We start from the raw sequence: 18,182 nt of genomic DNA, 5'->3' as shown, positions 1-18,182 counted from the left end.
ACTGTTTAGCATTATTAAGACTATCCAAAACTAAAGGGGTTCTAATGAAATAAAATTATTTAGAATTAGACATTGCCCTAAGCTCCTTGCTACTTTCCAGATATATTTTTGTGATCCCTTCACAATTTTTTATTTAGCAAATGCACACTATATCTGGGATCTCAGAATCCTTTGCATTAAAAGTCTATGGCTCATAATTCTGATCCTTTCCTATTTCCCCTTCCTTAGGGCTGTTCCAAAGCCTGTGTGCAGCCTGGATCCATGGATAAGGTCAATTCTTCAGTGGTGTCTGAATTTGTATTGCTGGGACTCTGTAGTTCTCAGGATCTCCAACTTTTCTTTTTTGTTTTCTTCTCTGTGTTATATGTGGTCATTGTGCTGGGAAACCTTCTCATCATCATGACAGTAACCTCTGATAACAGCCTGCACTCCCCCATGTATTTCCTCCTGGGAAACCTGTCCTTTGTGGACATCTGTCAGGCTTCTTTTGCTACCCCTAAGATGATTGCAGATTTTCTGAGTGAACACAAGACCATCTCCTTCAGTGGCTGCATAGCCCAGATTTTCTTCATTCACCTTTTTACTGGAGGAGAGATGGTACTACTTGTCTCCATGGCCTATGACAGATATGTAGCTATATGCAAACCCCTACACTATGTAGTCATCATGAGCCGAAGGACGTGCAGTTTCCTGGTAATGGTCTCCTGGGCTGTGGGCTTGGTGCACACATTAAGCCAGTTATCATTTACTGTAAACCTGCCTTTTTGTGGACCCAATGTTGTAGACAGCTTTTTTTGTGACCTTCCTCGAGTGACCAAACTTGCCTGCCTGGACTCTTATACTGTTGAAATACTAATTGTAGTCAATAGTGGAATTCTTTCCCTAAGTACTTTCTCTCTCTTGGTTGTCTCTTACATCATTATTCTTGTCACCGTCTGGTTTAAGTCTTCTGCTGCAATGGCCAAGGCATTTTCAACACTGGCTGCCCATATAACCGTGGTAATATTGTTCTTTGGACCTTGCATCTTTATCTATGTGTGGCCCTTTACCACTTACCCTGTGGATAAACTTCTAGCCATATTTTACACCATTTTCACTCCCATTCTAAACCCCATTATTTACACACTAAGGAACAGGGATATGAAGGCTGCCATGAGGAAGATTATGACCTATTACCTGAGGCCCAAGAAAATTTCTGAAATGCCACTAGTAGTGAGGAATTCTCTTTATTAAGACAAAAGTCCTTCAAATTCCTCCAATCAGTACTCTATCTATAAATATTTTCAATATGTTCTTGTGGTGTATTTCAACTATGGTGGAAGTGATAAAGAAGATGATATAGAGAGAATATGATTGATATTAACAAGTCTTTTCCCAGCTATTACCTAAGCAAAAGCTAAATATAAAAAAATAAGGAAAAATATATCATGATTATTGGTTCTGAAAATAAAATATAGAATGATGAAGGGTGAACAGTATCAGTGCTTTCACTGCTTTACTTGCAAGTAAATATGATGGAAAAAGGGGAGTACCTGCTTATTTGGTGAGTATAATTCTTGGGGGGCATAAACTTACATGCTTCCTGATCTTATCAATTTCCTAAATTATATACCTATATACAATCTATATCGATGAATAGTATTCAGGAATCTGAAACTGAATTTTCCCAACCAGAAGATAGCCATTTCATAGATTTAAGTGTGAAGACTCAAGAGGAGATTCTTAGATTATGAAATCCCTCTGCTAATGTCAATTATGCCCATCCCATATTGTTTTCCAATAACCAATGATACTTTAAAATGAATTATACAGGGGCTCCTGGGTGGCTCAGTTGAACATCCGACTTCCGCTCAGGTCATTATCTCATGGTGTGTGGGTTTCAGCCCTGAGTTGGGCTCTGTGCTGACAGCTTGGAGCCTGAGCCCGCTTCCGATTCTGTGTCTCCCTCACTCTCTGCCTCTTCCTCACTTATGCTCTCAAAAATAAACATTAAAAAATTTTTTTAATGAATTGTACATAATCAGGGGCTTGCATCTCAAATATTTCATTTTATGGTCTACGATCAGTTAAGGTAATTTCAGTTTCCTCTGCAATTACAAGTTGCAGAAAAGACAGAATTTTTAAAGCTGAACTACTTCAACACTGACTTTTTACTTTGCGCTATAAGTAGTTGTATAACAGTTCTTGCATTTGGAGCAGGCATGGAGTTCTTAGTGACAATGAATCAATGTTAAACATACAACCCAACTGCAATCTGGACCGCCCCTCACCCCCCCCCCCCAAGACCTCTGGATCTCTACCCTGAACTCTAAAGACCATTAGATTTATTTATTAATGGTGAAGTTTTTACTTTCCCTAACTCCTCAATTCATAAAAAGTAATCAAACACAAACATCACTCTCTCCTTTATGCCAAGAATGAAAATGCTACTTTTGCTTTTTGCTGTTTGCTTTATCTTCCCAATTCCATTTCATCTTCTTCGAACCCAACTGTAATAGAGCATCGTTTAGTAAAATACTGAAAAAATCCTGAGAATTTTCTCTTCTTCAATCCCACTCAATTTTTAGTCTCTCCATAGCATTCTAGTTCTTCTGAGACCTGATATTCTCTGCTATTTTCTACTCTCAAAGTTTACCTTCCAATAAGGGTAGCTTACCAGTAATTTACATTTCAGTGCTAATATAAATCTACCAGTTATGTCTTAAAGGAAAACATACACATTCATTTTTTTCTAATTTTAGGATATAATTCCATCAACAGGAAGAGAGGAGAGTTAGCAGATTAGATCTGAAAAAAGAGCAGAAAGAAGAGATCTTATCAATGTTTCCTGACTCTGTACCATACAGGCTGCCTTTTACTCTATTCAGGGAACAAGGTCCAGCCTTATGACTCATCTTCTTATTGAATAAAGGATTATGTAATATGATTTTTTTTCCTAATCAGCCTGTAGTACCAAAGTATGGGGGAGGCAGAATTCATTACAAAGCTTATTAATTTCATTCTTTTTGCAATGCTAGGTGGTTTGATTACTCTAATATGAAATTAAGCCATCTTGCTTGGTATTTTATAAACATGTTATGCTAAATATAGTAAACAATGAGAATCAATATGCTAAGAAATTTAAAAGTATGTAATCTGCTTAACTACACCAGTTATTAGCTATTCAGTACTCATTCTTTGACTATGAGATTCTTTTGAAAATGTGATGAATATTGTAGTTCTCCTTTGCAAACAAAGCATAAACACTTAAACATAAGATTCCATGTAATGTTTTACTTCAGAAATTAATTTCATTCTTTTGAATCAAATATAAACAGAATTTTAAAAAATTATTTCCTTTTTTACTTCTAGGATATTTTTGTAAAATTAATAAATTTTTACTAAAATAACATAAAACTTGTGTAAGTAATTTTAATTTTGTTCAGTTGTTCATTTTAATGGGAAGACGGTTGTCAGTTTAAATAAAAATACTTTGTAAAGTGATATTTAACAGGGAAAATTATATGCTGTCTATGATATTGAATTAATCCTGAATTTTTATCTTAATGGAATCCTTCAAATATAGTAAGTATTAAGAAATGGAGTCTGCACTCTCATAGCTAACATTTACAGACAAGGAAATGTTTGAGTCAAAGAACTCCAAATTCTTCCAAAGTTTTTGAGTTTTTTTCACATGGCATCACTTACATTGCTTATGAATGAACAAATTATTTTTGTAAGGTCTCATTCAAGAAAAGTTGATGTGCCATGCATATTTCAGTGAAGTTCTTCAAAAGAATGCCTGGAAAGCCAACAAATTTTCTTGTAATAGAGAAAAACATATTTATTCTTAATTCTTGATATAATCTCATGGCAAGCTGGATATTCAAAGTCCTACATTTTGAATGTTGATGAAATTGACTACTTAGACACAATTTCAGAGCTGTTAGAAGGATTTCTAGCCAATGCATGCCAGGAAAAAGAACAATGATCACAACAATGTGTGGTGTTTCCTCTCACCAAAAAAGTAGCAAGAGCGGATACATTGCTGGAAATAAAATACTCTATTTAATAAAGAGAAATGTATTTTTTCCTTTGTGTATTTCTTGACAAAGAAGCTCTATCAATGACCAACTCATTGCCTCTTGACATGAAGTCCACCATTCATTGGCCTGCTTTGTGATACCAGATCTGGACTCAAACCTTTCTCCTTTGTCATGAGAGGATGCTGGATGAACATGACGGAAGGAAGAGGCTTCTCTTCCCACTTCCTGTATGCTTAATTTCTTTCTCCTATAGTGCAGCTGCCATGGGCCACTCAGTGGCACTCAACCTCCAGCAAGTTTTGTTGCCAGTCTCAGTCTTAAATTTCCTGCACCTCATTCTGTTCCATCTGTGGACCAGTTCTGGCACGTGGCAATCTGGGGAACTTCTCATCCAGGAGGCCTATTCATATGCTCTCCAGAGTTCTGAAACCACCCTTGGGGAAGGGATCCCCCTTCCAAATTTATTCCTTTTTTGAGGTCTCTCCTTCAGCCTTAGTGAAATTTGGAGTTCTGTCTTACCCTCTTTTGGTAATCTCTATTACCAGTTACTAAGTCTTCATATTCAGTATTCCCTGTTCAAATTACCAGTGTGGTTTCTGTTTCCTAACTGATATAGAAACACGTAAGTATTTTGAAGATACTGAAAACTCAGAAGCGTCTAAAAGTGGTTCATAAAATATGACATATAATGAGGAAAGTCAGGAGCTGGCTGAACCAAAAAAGTGTTGGCAGTTTTATCTGTTTATATACTGAAGTGAAATTCATCTATAACATATTGCAAAATATGAAAAATCCTAGCACCTATGAAGTGGATAATATCATTTGCAAACTCACTGTTTAAATTTATTTTCTCTCATTTAAGACAACAAACACTAACCTCAAAAAAATTAAAACAAAATAAAAATGCATTCTCTGCCCAAAGCCAATGAGACTATTTCCATTGATTAAATAAAGGTTTGTTTTTGTTTGTTTTTCCTCAATCATTCGTGGATTTTTTTTTTATGTGATAAGAAACCTTGTGGAGTGCTCTCTAATGAGGGAAAATAGATAACTCAAGTGTATAGAGCACTTATTCCTGAAAGTCTGTATTAAAGTTTTAATCATCAGTCTGCTTTTCACAAAAAGATCCTACTGAAGAAAAGATAAAGCTGCTTGTATCTTTACCCTGAGGCACTTAAGACCATTGCCAAGGCAGAAGCAGCACCACTTTGTGTTATCACATTTTTGTGCCATACATTCAATGACAAAAACAAAAAAAGCCAAAGAGTTCAATGACGTTAATAAACTTTTTTCCATAAAATATTTCAAATTATTCTAGTTCCAATAAAACAAAGAGAAAATCATAATACTAAAACCAATGTATTTTCAATTTACTTTCTAACAGCTATTCAAGGTAAATACCATAATATTTCAGCTGGAAATGAGACATTTAGTACAATAGAATCCCATGAATCCCCTGTTACATTTTGTTTAAAACAAATCTTAATATAATTTAGTAATAAACTTTTTTTCATACACATATTTCAAAATGGTAAGACAATTCAAAGTATTTTTTTTTCTGTCTGGTTCACAGATATCTGTAGACTTTTCCTCTACTACCGAGAAACTGGGAAATAAATTCAACTATAAAAAAGTGGCGAAATACATGTATATTTTAGAAATGTGAAAATACCATTTGTACTGCTTGTCAAAGACTTGGATTTGAGCACTGACTACATTACTACTATGTGACCTTGAGCAGGTGACGTGCTTTTGCTCAGGTCACCTTCTTAAAATCTTTCTATTCTTATCCATTACTCTCAGGACAAAGGGAAAAAAATCCTCATTAACCTGGTTAATAAGGCTTTTGGCTCTCTACTCACATCACTGTGCTAACCCCACACCCTCATTTGATTAATATATTTCTCCCTGACAGAACTAAACTCCATGAGAATAGGGACTGTGCCTATGGTAATGAATATATTCCTAAAGGGTTTTTTGTAACATGAACATTTTAAATAGTAGGGAGATGATACCAAAAGCTAGGGAAGACCTGTTTGTTCCCTCCACTTTCAGAATGTAAATTACTTCTGCTGTGTGTATGAGCAAAACTTCAGACAAGGAATAGAAATTTAATGCATAGCTCAGAGGGTATTTAAAGGAGTTGATGTGATGTAACAGACTCTGGAGAGAAAACAATATGGACAGTGGGAAGTGGACCTCAAGATGCTAGCTTAGGATAAGAGGCGAAGAAATTTTAGTCCATTAAAATCTAAATACATTAAAATCTTGGTTTGCAAGAATAATTCATTCCAGAAACAAGCTTGTAATCCAAAGCACTTGTATATCAAAGTGAATTTCCCTACAAGAAATAATGGAAACTCAGATGATTCATTCCACAACCCAAAAAGATTCATATAAAAATGATTACAATACTGTAATACAAAATAATAAAGAAACAACAGATGTTGGCTAGTATGTGGAGAAATGGGAACCCTCTTACACTGTTGGTGAGAATGCAAACTGGCACAGCCAGTCTGGAAAACAGTGTGGAAGTTCCAAAAATTAAAAATAGAACTACTTTACAACCCAGCAATAGCACTACTAGCAATTTATCCAAAGGATACAGGAGTGCTGATTCATAGGGGCACATATACCCCAATGTTTACAGCAGCGCTATCAACAATAGCCAAATTATGGAAAGAGCCTAAATGTCCATCAACTGATGAACGGATAAAGAAGATGTGGTTTCTATATATTATGGAATAACATATAGAATAATATATTCTATTGCCATTCCAATAATATATTCCATATATTCATTGCTTGGCAATAAGAAATCTTGCCATTTGCAACAATGTGGATGGAAATGGAGGGTATTATGCTAAATGAAGTCAGTCAGTCAGAGAAAGACAAGTATCATATGTTTTTACTCTTATGTGGAGTTTGAGAAACGTAACAGAAGACCATGGGGGAAGGGAAGGGGAAAAATAGTTTCAAACAGAGGGAGGCAAGCCATAAGTGACTCTTAAATACAGAGAACAAACTGAGGATTTATGATGGGGGCTCAGGAGAGGGTAGAATGGATGATGGGCATTGAGGAGGGCACTTGTTGGGATGAGCACTGGCTGTTGTAAGAAAGGGATGAATCATGGGAATCTACTCCCGAAGCCAAGAGCACACTGTATACATTGTATGTAAGCTAACTTGACAATAAATTATATTATAAAAAAAAGAAAAAGAAACAATTAACCTGCACTTACCTTTGAAAACCTTCATGGCTGATGTCAGGAAGACAAAAGAGAAGAAGGTTATTGTGTAGGATGACTTTCACTATCGCTAGCAGAATCACTGCTATCTTTTGGCTCAATGGAATCTTTTTCTGCATGGGGGCCATTGTGTACACTTGCATGGATGTTGACTATAGTAAACTAGTAATAAATTATTGTCATATACTGTATTTAATGTAACTGGCAATAAGGCAGCAGAGGAAAGGGTCTATATCTGCAGGCAGCCTGACCTAGAATGAAGCACAGTATTCCTAAGGTTACTCTTGTATGGAAAAGCAAAGGACTGTCCATAGGTGCTTTGAAGTGACAAAAAATACACTAGCGCCAGTTGTGGGCACCTTCCAATGTTCTGAAAAATCACTGATTTCTGCCAAGCACTGTGGCCAGAGACTGAGCATGTGAGAATGGGAGACAATCATCCACAATCCTGCAGTGAATGAGCAAGTGAGTGAGTGAGTGAGTGAGTGAGTGAGAAAGAGAAGAGAAGAGAAGAGAAGAGAAGAGAAGAGAAGAGAAGAGAAGAGAAGAGAAGAGAAGAGAAGAGAAGAACCACTGGATCAGTTGTGATCATGTGACATTCAGCATCACATATTACTCATATTGCAAAACATTGTTTATCGAATTAAAATTTATTACAAATGTTTGCTCATCTTGTGGGACACTCATAGAAGAAGTTATTCACAGTTCAAGGCTTTACTGTAATTATAAATAATTTGATTCAAGTTAGCCATAGGGTAAAAGGAAAGTGTTAGCAGTACAATCTCTAAAAATGCAGAGTAACAGAAACCTTCAGGAGAAACATGAAGTGCAAGACACTTCAAGATTGTCTTTAGAAGATCGAAAAGGGAGAGAACAATCTGAAAGCAGAGTCAAGATGCAGTATTTTGCCATTAGTATTTTACTCTTTTGTCAAGAATTACATTTCATCATAAATACTTTTCTTTGGAGAAGATCCTTGCTATATAATATGCTGTGTTTTCAATATCCTGAAATTCCAATATAAATTTTTCTCAGGACCTAATATACGAAGGATACCATGAAGTACTGAAATGCCAATAAAAAGTTGAAGAAATCTTAACTCTGTTTTGTGATAGCATTCTCACAATTAAAGAAAAAAAAATAGCAGTCACTCCCTAACCCTCTGAAACATTTACAGTTGACTCATTTCTGTATTGGCTCTCCTGCTTTGTCACAATATAGTCCTTAGGGAACTTAATGGTCCTGGTAATCTATACATCATAATAGTTCACTATATTGAAAGCATATAGTGATCAGACCTGTGAGAAGAAAGTGACATAAAACAAGGGTAAGAGATAATCCCTAACATTTCAGGGATCAGCCAAATCATTCAGGTTTCAAGGGTTCGAATACGCTGGGACATGCTATATAATCCCCTCACGGACATACAAGACATGTAATTTTGCTTTGTACTTCTTACAACTGATAAAGACACACACTGCTTGCAGGCTCAATGTATATTGGAGGCAGCATAAAGTTGCTTTGTAGACACTACTTTGGTACAATTTTAGCTGGACTCACACAGGATTTCCAGTTTTCAATAAATTCTTGTACTAAGTCCAGTTTTGACTGCAAGCTTCCCTGCTACTCAGACTATATAAACCAGGAAAAGCAGAAAGAGAGGTATGGATGATACATAAGAACATTTTGGGGATGCCTGGGTAGCTCAGTTAAGCATCTGACTTCAGCTCAGGTCATGATCTTGTAATTTGTGGGTTTGAGCCCTGCATCAGGCTCTGTGCTGACAGCTCAGAACCTAGAGCCTGCTTCACACTCTGTGTCTCCCTCTCTCTTTGTCTCTCTCTTTGCTCATGCTCTGTCTCTCTCTCTCTCTCTCAAAAATAAATATTAAAAAAATTAAAAAAAAGAAGATTTGGTAAATCTTTTGGTAAAGTCACTTAGAAGAATGACAATACTAACCCCTAGGATCCTAGAAAAGAAGCCCTGCATCCTGCAGCAGAGAACTACACACTGACTGAAAAGCAAATCCTAGCATGCTACAGGACCTTATCAGAGACTGAGTTCCTAACCACGGGTTCTCAAGTGACTATGACACTAACACTGCTCATCATGAACAAGTATTAACAAGTCACTATTTCTAGCTGTCAAGGCAGCAAGCCATCATGTATTGTAACCAGTACATCTGGGAACGGGCTGAAATAGGTATAAAAGCATAAATAATCAGCACCATGAAAATGTCCAGAATTCCATATTACTTATTTCTGTTTCATCAATGCCTTTACTTCAGATCAATGTTATGGCTTTATAACAAGAAGGGTTTCTATAAGTAGTTTGATTCTATCTTGATGCAAGCCAAAAAATGGACTACTGTGGCATTCTAGCCCACTCAGATGACTCTAACGGAAACTGCTGAGGGAAAATTCTGTTCCTGGGAAGAGCCAGAAACATTTCATTCAATTATCAAATTTGGGATGGAGAATTGGTCCTAAGTAAAAATAAATATGAATTCCTGGACAGTGAAAAATAGTTTTGCTTGTTTGTTTAGGGGTTTTGAAAGATCAAAATTGGAAAACGTGGGAGAGAAAAATGAGGACAGATCTATGGGAGTAAGCACAAAGTGTGTGGATTTCTGCATTTCATATCAATGCCCATCTGAGACCAAAACCATGGAATCCCTTTTATCAAGGTTAGTTCCCAATACCTGATCAGCAGAAAGGACTGATCCAGAAAACCTGTTAAGGTGTCATTCCTCTGTAAAACCACATCCATTTAGTGGCAAGTCAACTACATTACACCCCTTCCTCCAAGCAGGGCATAGTGATTTGTCCTTATTGGGACTGACTCTTACTCCAGATATAGGTTTTCCTTCTCTGCCTGGGATCCCTCGTCTAGGACATTATCCTAGGAGTATGCTTTCGTTAGCTTCTTAAACAGATAAAATAAAAAATGATAAATATTTTCTTAAAAATAAATATTTTTTGAAAGAAGTTACTTTATATTTAGATTTGATTTAGAGACACTAATTCTTTGTCAACACTGATTCTCTCTAATCAATAAAAGACCCATGCCTCCCTATATCTTTTATTCCTTTCATATTTTCACTGTTTTAAAATTTTCATCATGTGAGACCTGTGAATTTATGATTAAATTTTTCCAGATACTTTATATTTTATCTTTTGTTTCTGCTCTGAGTGGAAACTGTCCTTCATTGTATTTTATTTGCAATTTTATAAAGTTCTTCTCATTAGGGGCATTTGGTTGGCTGAGTCAGGAGAGCATGCAACTCTCAATCTCGAGGTCATGAGTTCGAGCCCTACATTGGGCATGGAGCCTACTTAAAGTTTTGCTCATTAAAATGCATTTTTAAAATTATTTTGAAAATCATACTTTTACCAAATATTCAAGATATAAATGCATTGAAAGTAAAACTTTAAAATATTTCCTAAACTTACTATTATGTGTATAGTAAATATATTTCGCCAGAGCTTATACTTTTAAAAATATTTACGTTAGTGATTCACGTTAACTCCCTTTTATACATTTCTTTACCCATATCATTTTCTTTCCAATCTAGAATTTGTATTACTAAGACATTTTAAAACTTCTTTCATAAGTTTGTCCATATTTTTGTCTTGGTTTATAAAAATGTACACAAAATTATTTTATCAATATCTGTTTTCTTTTGACATGTTTTATAATCTCACACATATTCAGATGCAAAAAGTTAATATACAAAAATAATTGTAAGAATTGAATATATTCCATTACATCAAAAAATTATATTGCTTCACTCTCAAATTCATAGATATGTAAGTTTTTTCCAGTATCACCTCTTTCAATCAATGCTGTAATACCACTGTTAATGCATCACTAGGTATGTGAACATTTTACTAGGGTTTACACACACACACACACACACACACACACACACACACAGTGCCTATGTGCTAAGTGATAGGGAAACTTATTTTCAATTTCCTTCTTTAAAGAGGACCACTTGAAACACATCTACATTGCAACTTTTGGAAATCTAGAAAACTTAATATGTAAAATATAGTTGGAAAGACTGGTGACATATTTTTAGGGAGAAAGAAAAGATTTGTCATGGAAAAGAAATGACATCACCTTCAAATATTTGAAAAACCATCATGTTGAAGTGAGAATATTTTGTTCTATTAAACTACTAATGGTAGAACCACTTGTGCACTTTAACAATAGATGGAACTGTCTTGGGAAGTAGGGAGCTCCTTATGATTAGAGGAAATCACCCTGATTTATTTTATTCTGAGAGAGGGAGAATGAGCGAGCATTGGGAAGAGAGGCAGAGAGAGAGAATCTTAAGCAGGTTCCATGCTCAGTGTGGAGTCTGACGTGGGGCTTGATCCCACAACCTGGAATCATGACCTGACTGAAATCAAGAGTTGGATTCTCCACTGGCTGAGACACCCAGGCACCCCAAAACTGATTATTTTAACAGAAAGCTCATGGTTGAAAAACCAATTGCTGGCTGGTTGTTGGTGAAAATCTAATAATATTTTGCTTTCCTAGGTACCAAATAGTTGGTTAGAACAAAACACACCTTTTTTTCTTTTCCCTTTCAGGAAAGGTAATTTTGTAAAACATAATTACTCCCACTGCAGGGTGACAACAGATTTCTAACAGTAATTTCTCACTTCCCCAGTGAAATGAGTTTCCTAGAATGAGGAAGAAGGCTTTATATTGCCTTAACTTAGGAGACTGTAATTGTATGGTCCAGGAGCAGAGGAGGAGCCTCACTACCTCAGGGCACAGCCTGAAGGGCTTGCTTCTGCTCAGCTTAGTGCAGAGACCAAGTTAAAATGCCTCAAGAATATATTGCACATATTTTCTGTATGAAGACTCAGAAGAAAGTGGGAAGCTAAGAAACTAACTGTGGGACACAAAATTTGGAGAAAATAAGGAAGAACTAAAGGACTGGGAGAAATCATTAAAGTGTAAATCACATGCATTTGATCATTGTGTTTAGACTAACTGATTTGTAAATTGTCTTCTAGATGCAAAATCAACAACTGGAAGATAGCAAAGGAAAGGTTATTGTGGTCTCAAACTGGAAACTCTACCTAGAAGAGGGAAATGCCTGCTCTCCACTTCTTTGTTAATTTCCCTCTGCATTGGCTTAAGGTAGCTCTGATTAACAGGGTCAGCATCTGATAAACAAAGGGAAGTATGCCATAACCATTATCTGTCCTTTCTCTGCTCCTCTCATGCTTTCTATTCAGAGAATATTTAGCCATTTGTTAAGCAATTATTTATTGACCAAAGGAATAGATATACAAAGTAGGTAAGTAAGGGTTAACCCTTATTGCTTTTTGCTGCTAGGCTTACAGGTAATCAACTATTATAAGACAAAATAATGAAAAGAAAAATTATGCATGTTTAACAGTTTTATAGTTCTACTGAGATGCTTTTAGATGAGTACTGATGCAACATCATTTTCTAATTTTTTTTTAATGTTTGTTAATTTTTTAGGGAAATAGGGTGCTAATGAGGTAAGGGCAAAGAGAGAGGGAGACACAGAATCTGAAGCAGCCTCCAGACTCTGAGCTGTCAGCACAGACCCCAATGCAGGGCTTGAACTCAGGAACTGCAGGGTCATGACCTAAGCTGAAGTGGCACACTCAATCGACTGAGCCACCCAGGTGCTCCTGATGTAATATCATCTTCTATATATCAAACTTTATATTACATCAGGAATGGGGAATTCTCTGTTTATTTTGTGATCTGAAAACATTTTATCTCTGAAGTATACTAGCAATGAAAAAGTGAATGACTCATTAATGGAGAAGATTCTGGGTGTTCTGTGCATAGTACAAGGAATTCTGGGTGACTTGTATAAACTTCACATTTCCATATTATAACTCTGCACTTAAGAATTTTATAGATGGGAGCGCTTGGGTGGCTCAGTCGGTTGGGTGTCTGACTTTGGTCAGGTCATGATCTCACCGTCTGTAAGTTCAGGCCCCACATCAGGCTCTGTGCTGACAGCTCAGAGCCTGGAGCCTGCTTGAGATTCTGTGTGTCCCTCTCTCTCTCTGCCCCTCCCCCACTCACACTCTGTCTCTGTCTCTGAAAAGTAAATAAAAAACCTTAAAAAAATTAAAAAAAAAGCCTTTTATAGATGAAAAAAGCCTTGGAAATAGTCTAGTTCTATCTTCTAAGGTCAGTCACACAACTAGTAAGTGGTGTATATTATTTACCTTTTCTTTTTTAAAATATTTTTTTATGTTTTATTTTGAGAGAGAGAAAGAGAGAGCACAAGCAGGGGGAGGCAGACAGAGAGGGAGAGAGAGAATTACAAACAGGCTCCACACTGTCAGCATAGAGCCTGATGTGTGGCTCGAACCCACAAACTGTAAGATCATGAACTGAGCCACTCAGGTGCCCTATTATTTATCTTTTGTAATGGGGATCTACCTTAAGTATTAAGAAGAAAATGAGGTATAACACTGAACCTGGTTTATTCCACTTGGATTAAGAAAATCAGTAAATTAGACTAGAAAGGATTTTCTAGTTGGTTCCTGTATTTTGGAAAATGACAAATCTTATCATTCATTAGATATTAGAAACATGGAATTTACAGAAAATTTCATTTTCAGAAAATCTTTTTTCAAAGATAAAATGATCTTTAAAATTTGTATTAATACCACTAACTTCATCTAACATGTGTTAACATGAAGCTCTCCCCATCTCTTCCTCCTCCTCCACCTCCTCCTCCTTCCTTTCACTTTTTATTGTTATCTTACTAAATTAACATAATATTTGGCAGGCTTTACACAATGACTCAAACACTGTAAGAAGTTCCTCATGGCATCACCTTAAACATTTTAATCTTACATTTTTAAAAAATTATTAACTGTAGTTCTTTGGGATTTTAGGTCTTAGGTCTTTAGGTCTTTTTCCTTTCTAATGTTTATTTTCCTCCTACTCTACACTTTACATTGTAAATATATGATCAGACATGTGAGCACTGTCTCCATCTTTCCACATGGAGATAAAAGTCCTATAATAGAAGTTCATATGAAGGTCAGTTCATGCCTTATTCGTCTGTTTATATTCTTGAGTAATTTAAGTTTTGGCATTCTTAAAACTAGATATCGTAATTCAACTGCAAAGATGGAAACCTGCGAAAGGGTAGGATTTAGTGCTTCAGCAACCGTAATGAAAACTTTTAACAGTTTAAACATTTTTAAATTGATATGTTTACCTGTATAATTTTGCTTTTAAAGTTTTAAATATTTATTATATTAGATATATGTATATATCATGGGAAAATACAGAGTACCAAGCTTCAATCAATATAATGACAAATAAATGTCTACTGTGTGCTGTTGGGTACATATGACTAAAGCCAAAAATGATTCCTGAACCACTGGAGGTTATGCAGGATTTTCTTCTGGCTACATGGTGTCCAAAAAAACAAAAACAAAAACAAAAAACAAACAAACAAACAAAAAAACCCACAAAAACAAAAACAAAACAAAAAACAAAAACCAAAAAAACCAAAACCCATCCAAGAGGCATTTACATACTAAACTTTACTCTTTTGAAAATCCATCATGCACTCAAAATGTACCATGTATAGTTATATGGAATATTTGAAAAAGGATGGTTTCTGAAAGGTGTCACAGATTTTGCTGAATCCAGGTATGTAAGATGTGTTTAGGAAAAGACAAAAAGCGGGGTCAGAATAAATTGAAAACATACTGGTGGTTCATGCAAAATCGATCTGTATGTGACAGAAGGTAGACTTTGATAAACTACTGTTAAAAGGATGAAAGAAACATTTTTAATCTTTACAGAAACTTTCAGAGAATAAACAGTGCCTCTTCTTTCCATAAATAATATGGCAAACTGCTTCCATTAAGCTTCTGAAAACACTGTCAAGCAATGTTTTGATGTTTATGACTCTCAATTTCAAGCATATTAATCTAGTCCACTTAGCCTTTCTTTCAGGGCTAATTGCATCCATGCTTTGCTCCTGAGGTACCATTCCCACCTTCATTTTTATTGTTCCTTAGCATACCCTTCCCCAGCCAGGCCATTCATCAGATGGCTTCATGAATATGTCTTTCATACTTTTACCTTTAAATCTTTCTTCCTGTTATTCCTTTTGTATGAAACAGACTTCTCCTTCAGTTTTCACTGCCAAATTCCAAATTTTTAAGAGGTTTTAGCTTAAATTTTATCTATTTCATGACACCTTATCTCACCATTCTGGCATAATTTCTTTCATCTTACTCTAATATTTGTTATATTAATGTATCATTTGCATTTGTTTGTTTTAGACTTAATATTTTTATTTTTTAATATGTGTATCTTATCTACCAAATCATGATAGGATCCACAACGTACCTTTTTTTTCATACTTTACTTTCCATAGCCATCACAGATGTTAAATATTAGTCAACTGATTAAGTTTCATTAAATTGATGTTTAATTGAAATCTTATATTTTTTTGTCTATATACTAGATATAATGCAACAACTGTTATATTTTTCTGATTTTCTTTTACTTAGGTAACAGGAGAGTGGCTATATGTCTCACACAAATGAATCAGTGGTATCTGAGTTTGTGCTTCTGGGACTGTCTAACGCTTGGGAACTTCAGCTTTTCTTTTTTGCCATCTTCTCTTTAGTGTATGTGACATCAGTGCTGGGCAACATCATGATTATTGTCATAATTTCCTCTGACTCACATTTGAACTCTCCTATGTACTTCCTACTCAGTAACCTTTCTTTTATTGATATCTGCCAATCTAATTTTGCCACCCCCAAGATGCTTGCGGACTTCTTTGTTGAGCATAAGACTATCTCCTTTGAGGGCTGCATGGCCCAGATATTCCTTCTTCACAGTTTTGTTGGGAGTGAGATGATGTTGCTTGTAGCTATGGCATATGACAGATTTATAGCCATCTGTAGGCCCCTACATTATAGCACAATTATGAATCGGAGACTATGTATAATTTTCGTATTTATTTCCTGGGCTGTGGGTATTCTTCATTCTGTGAGTCACTTGGCTTTTACAGTGGATTTGCCATTCTGTGGCCCCAATGAGGTAGATAGCTTCTTTTGTGACCTTCCCCTAGTGATAGAGCTGGCTTGTATGGATACTTATGAAATGGAAATTATGACCCTAACTAACAGTGGCCTGATATCATTGGGCTGTTTTCTGGCTTTAATTATTTCCTACACCATCATTTCGATCACTGTTCGTCGCCGGTCCTCCAGTGGGTCATCCAAGGCACTTTCTACATTAACTGCTCACATCACAGTGGTGATTCTTTTCTTTGGGCCTTGCATTTACTTCTATATATGGCCTTTTAGCAGACTTTCTGTGGATAAGTTCCTTTCTGTGTTCTACACTGTTTGTACGCCCCTGTTGAATCCCATCATCTACTCTTTAAGGAATGAAGATGTTAAATCAGCCATGCGAAAGCTGAGAAACCGTCATGTGAATTCCTGGAAAAACTAGGGATGACCATGAAGGAACATAATCCTGAATGGGAATGAAGAGACTCTACTGGATCACAGCATCATGCCAATTATCTTTGCTAATGATATGGGTTACTGAATTATGGAACTGGAGTTTTGTACTAAGTGCAAGGGTATTGCATAAAATCAGTTCCTGGTTTAATACTGAATATAATTTTAACCCATTTGCCATTGCTGATGATTCTAAAGTATAAATTATCTTGAAAATATTTGATAATCCTTTTAAATATTTATAAACTTAGAGACTCTAATCTACATAAAATGCTACTCATGTTACTAAACTTATGATTCTCTTCAACCCGAACACATGACATTTTTATAGCTTGCAAACGAAATATATAAGCAAACTGAGCTTCTGATACCTTCAACTTATTAATAGCATTTTTCCATATATTGACATAGTAGAAAGAAATGTGTTTTACAACACAGATTTAACCTCATTAATGTATGTTTGTTAGTTTATATTTTCTTTCCATACTGACTATTTTGGTCATTCATAATTTGGTTGTATAGACAGTTGATTCCTGAACAACATGGGTTTGAAGTGTATGGGCCCAATCATATGTTAATTTTTAAAAATAAATACAGTATAATACTGTAAATTTATTTTTTATGATTTTCTTAATAACTCTTTTCTTAAACTTACTTTATTGTAAGAATACGGCACATAATATGTATAACATATAAAATACTAAAGCTATTTTATACTAAATAAAAAGCACTAAAAGTGCTAATTGACTGTTCCTGTTACAGGTAAGTCTTCCAATCAAACTTAGGAGTTCAGTTTTGAGGCAGTCAAAAGTTATACCTGGATTTTCAACTATGCATGGGGTTGGTGCCTCATAATACCCCCATTGCTCAAGGATCAACTGTATTTGGTTATTTATAATTTTCCCTATCTAGTAATAGGTTACAGTAAAATTTTTCTATTTTCCTTTAGATTATTTAATATGCATTTATACTCATTACAAACCTTTTTCTAGATATTTAGTATATCAGTAGCATATGCAGACCTTCCTCTAAGTATAATAGAGTTACATCCTGACAAACCCATGGTAAGCTGAAAATGCATTTAATACACCCAACTCGTTGAACATCATAACTTAGCTTAGGCTACCTTAAATGTGCTTAGAACACTTACATAAGCCTACAACTGGGCAAAATCATCTAATACAAAGTTTATTTCATTAATAAAATATTCAATATTTCATATAATTTCTCAAATACTGTACCAAAAGTGACAAACAGAATGCTTGTATGGGTACAAAATGGTGGTAAGTATATTGTTTGTTTACCGTCATGATCATGTGGCTGACTAGGAGCTGTGGATGCCAGGATCATGAGAAAGTATCATACCAGAACATGATCAAAATTCAAAA

At 35.4% G+C, this 18,182-nt stretch overlaps 2 protein-coding genes across 2 annotated transcripts; both read left to right on the top strand.

The window, feature by feature from the left end:
* Positions 1–261: 261 nt before the first annotated feature.
* LOC102962565 (olfactory receptor 4K5) lies at positions 262–1,233 on the top strand. The gene has a single exon (XM_015541672.2). The coding sequence runs from the start codon at positions 262–264 to the stop codon at positions 1,231–1,233; it is 972 nt and encodes a 323-aa protein (XP_015397158.2).
* A 14,614-nt stretch (positions 1,234–15,847) lies between these two features.
* Positions 15,848–16,783, top strand: LOC102962854 (olfactory receptor 4K1). Its single transcript, XM_007091391.2, has one exon. It carries the CDS (start codon positions 15,848–15,850, stop codon positions 16,781–16,783), a length of 936 nt encoding a protein of 311 aa, XP_007091453.2.
* Positions 16,784–18,182: the final 1,399 nt, after the last annotated feature.

The sequence above is a fragment of the Panthera tigris genome, chromosome B3 (genome assembly GCF_018350195.1).
Source record: "Panthera tigris isolate Pti1 chromosome B3, P.tigris_Pti1_mat1.1, whole genome shotgun sequence".
In the NCBI taxonomy this organism is placed as follows: Eukaryota; Metazoa; Chordata; class Mammalia; order Carnivora; family Felidae; genus Panthera; species Panthera tigris.
The sequence above is the reverse complement of the archived record's forward strand: the minus strand, read 5'-3'. Positions and strand labels throughout refer to the sequence as shown.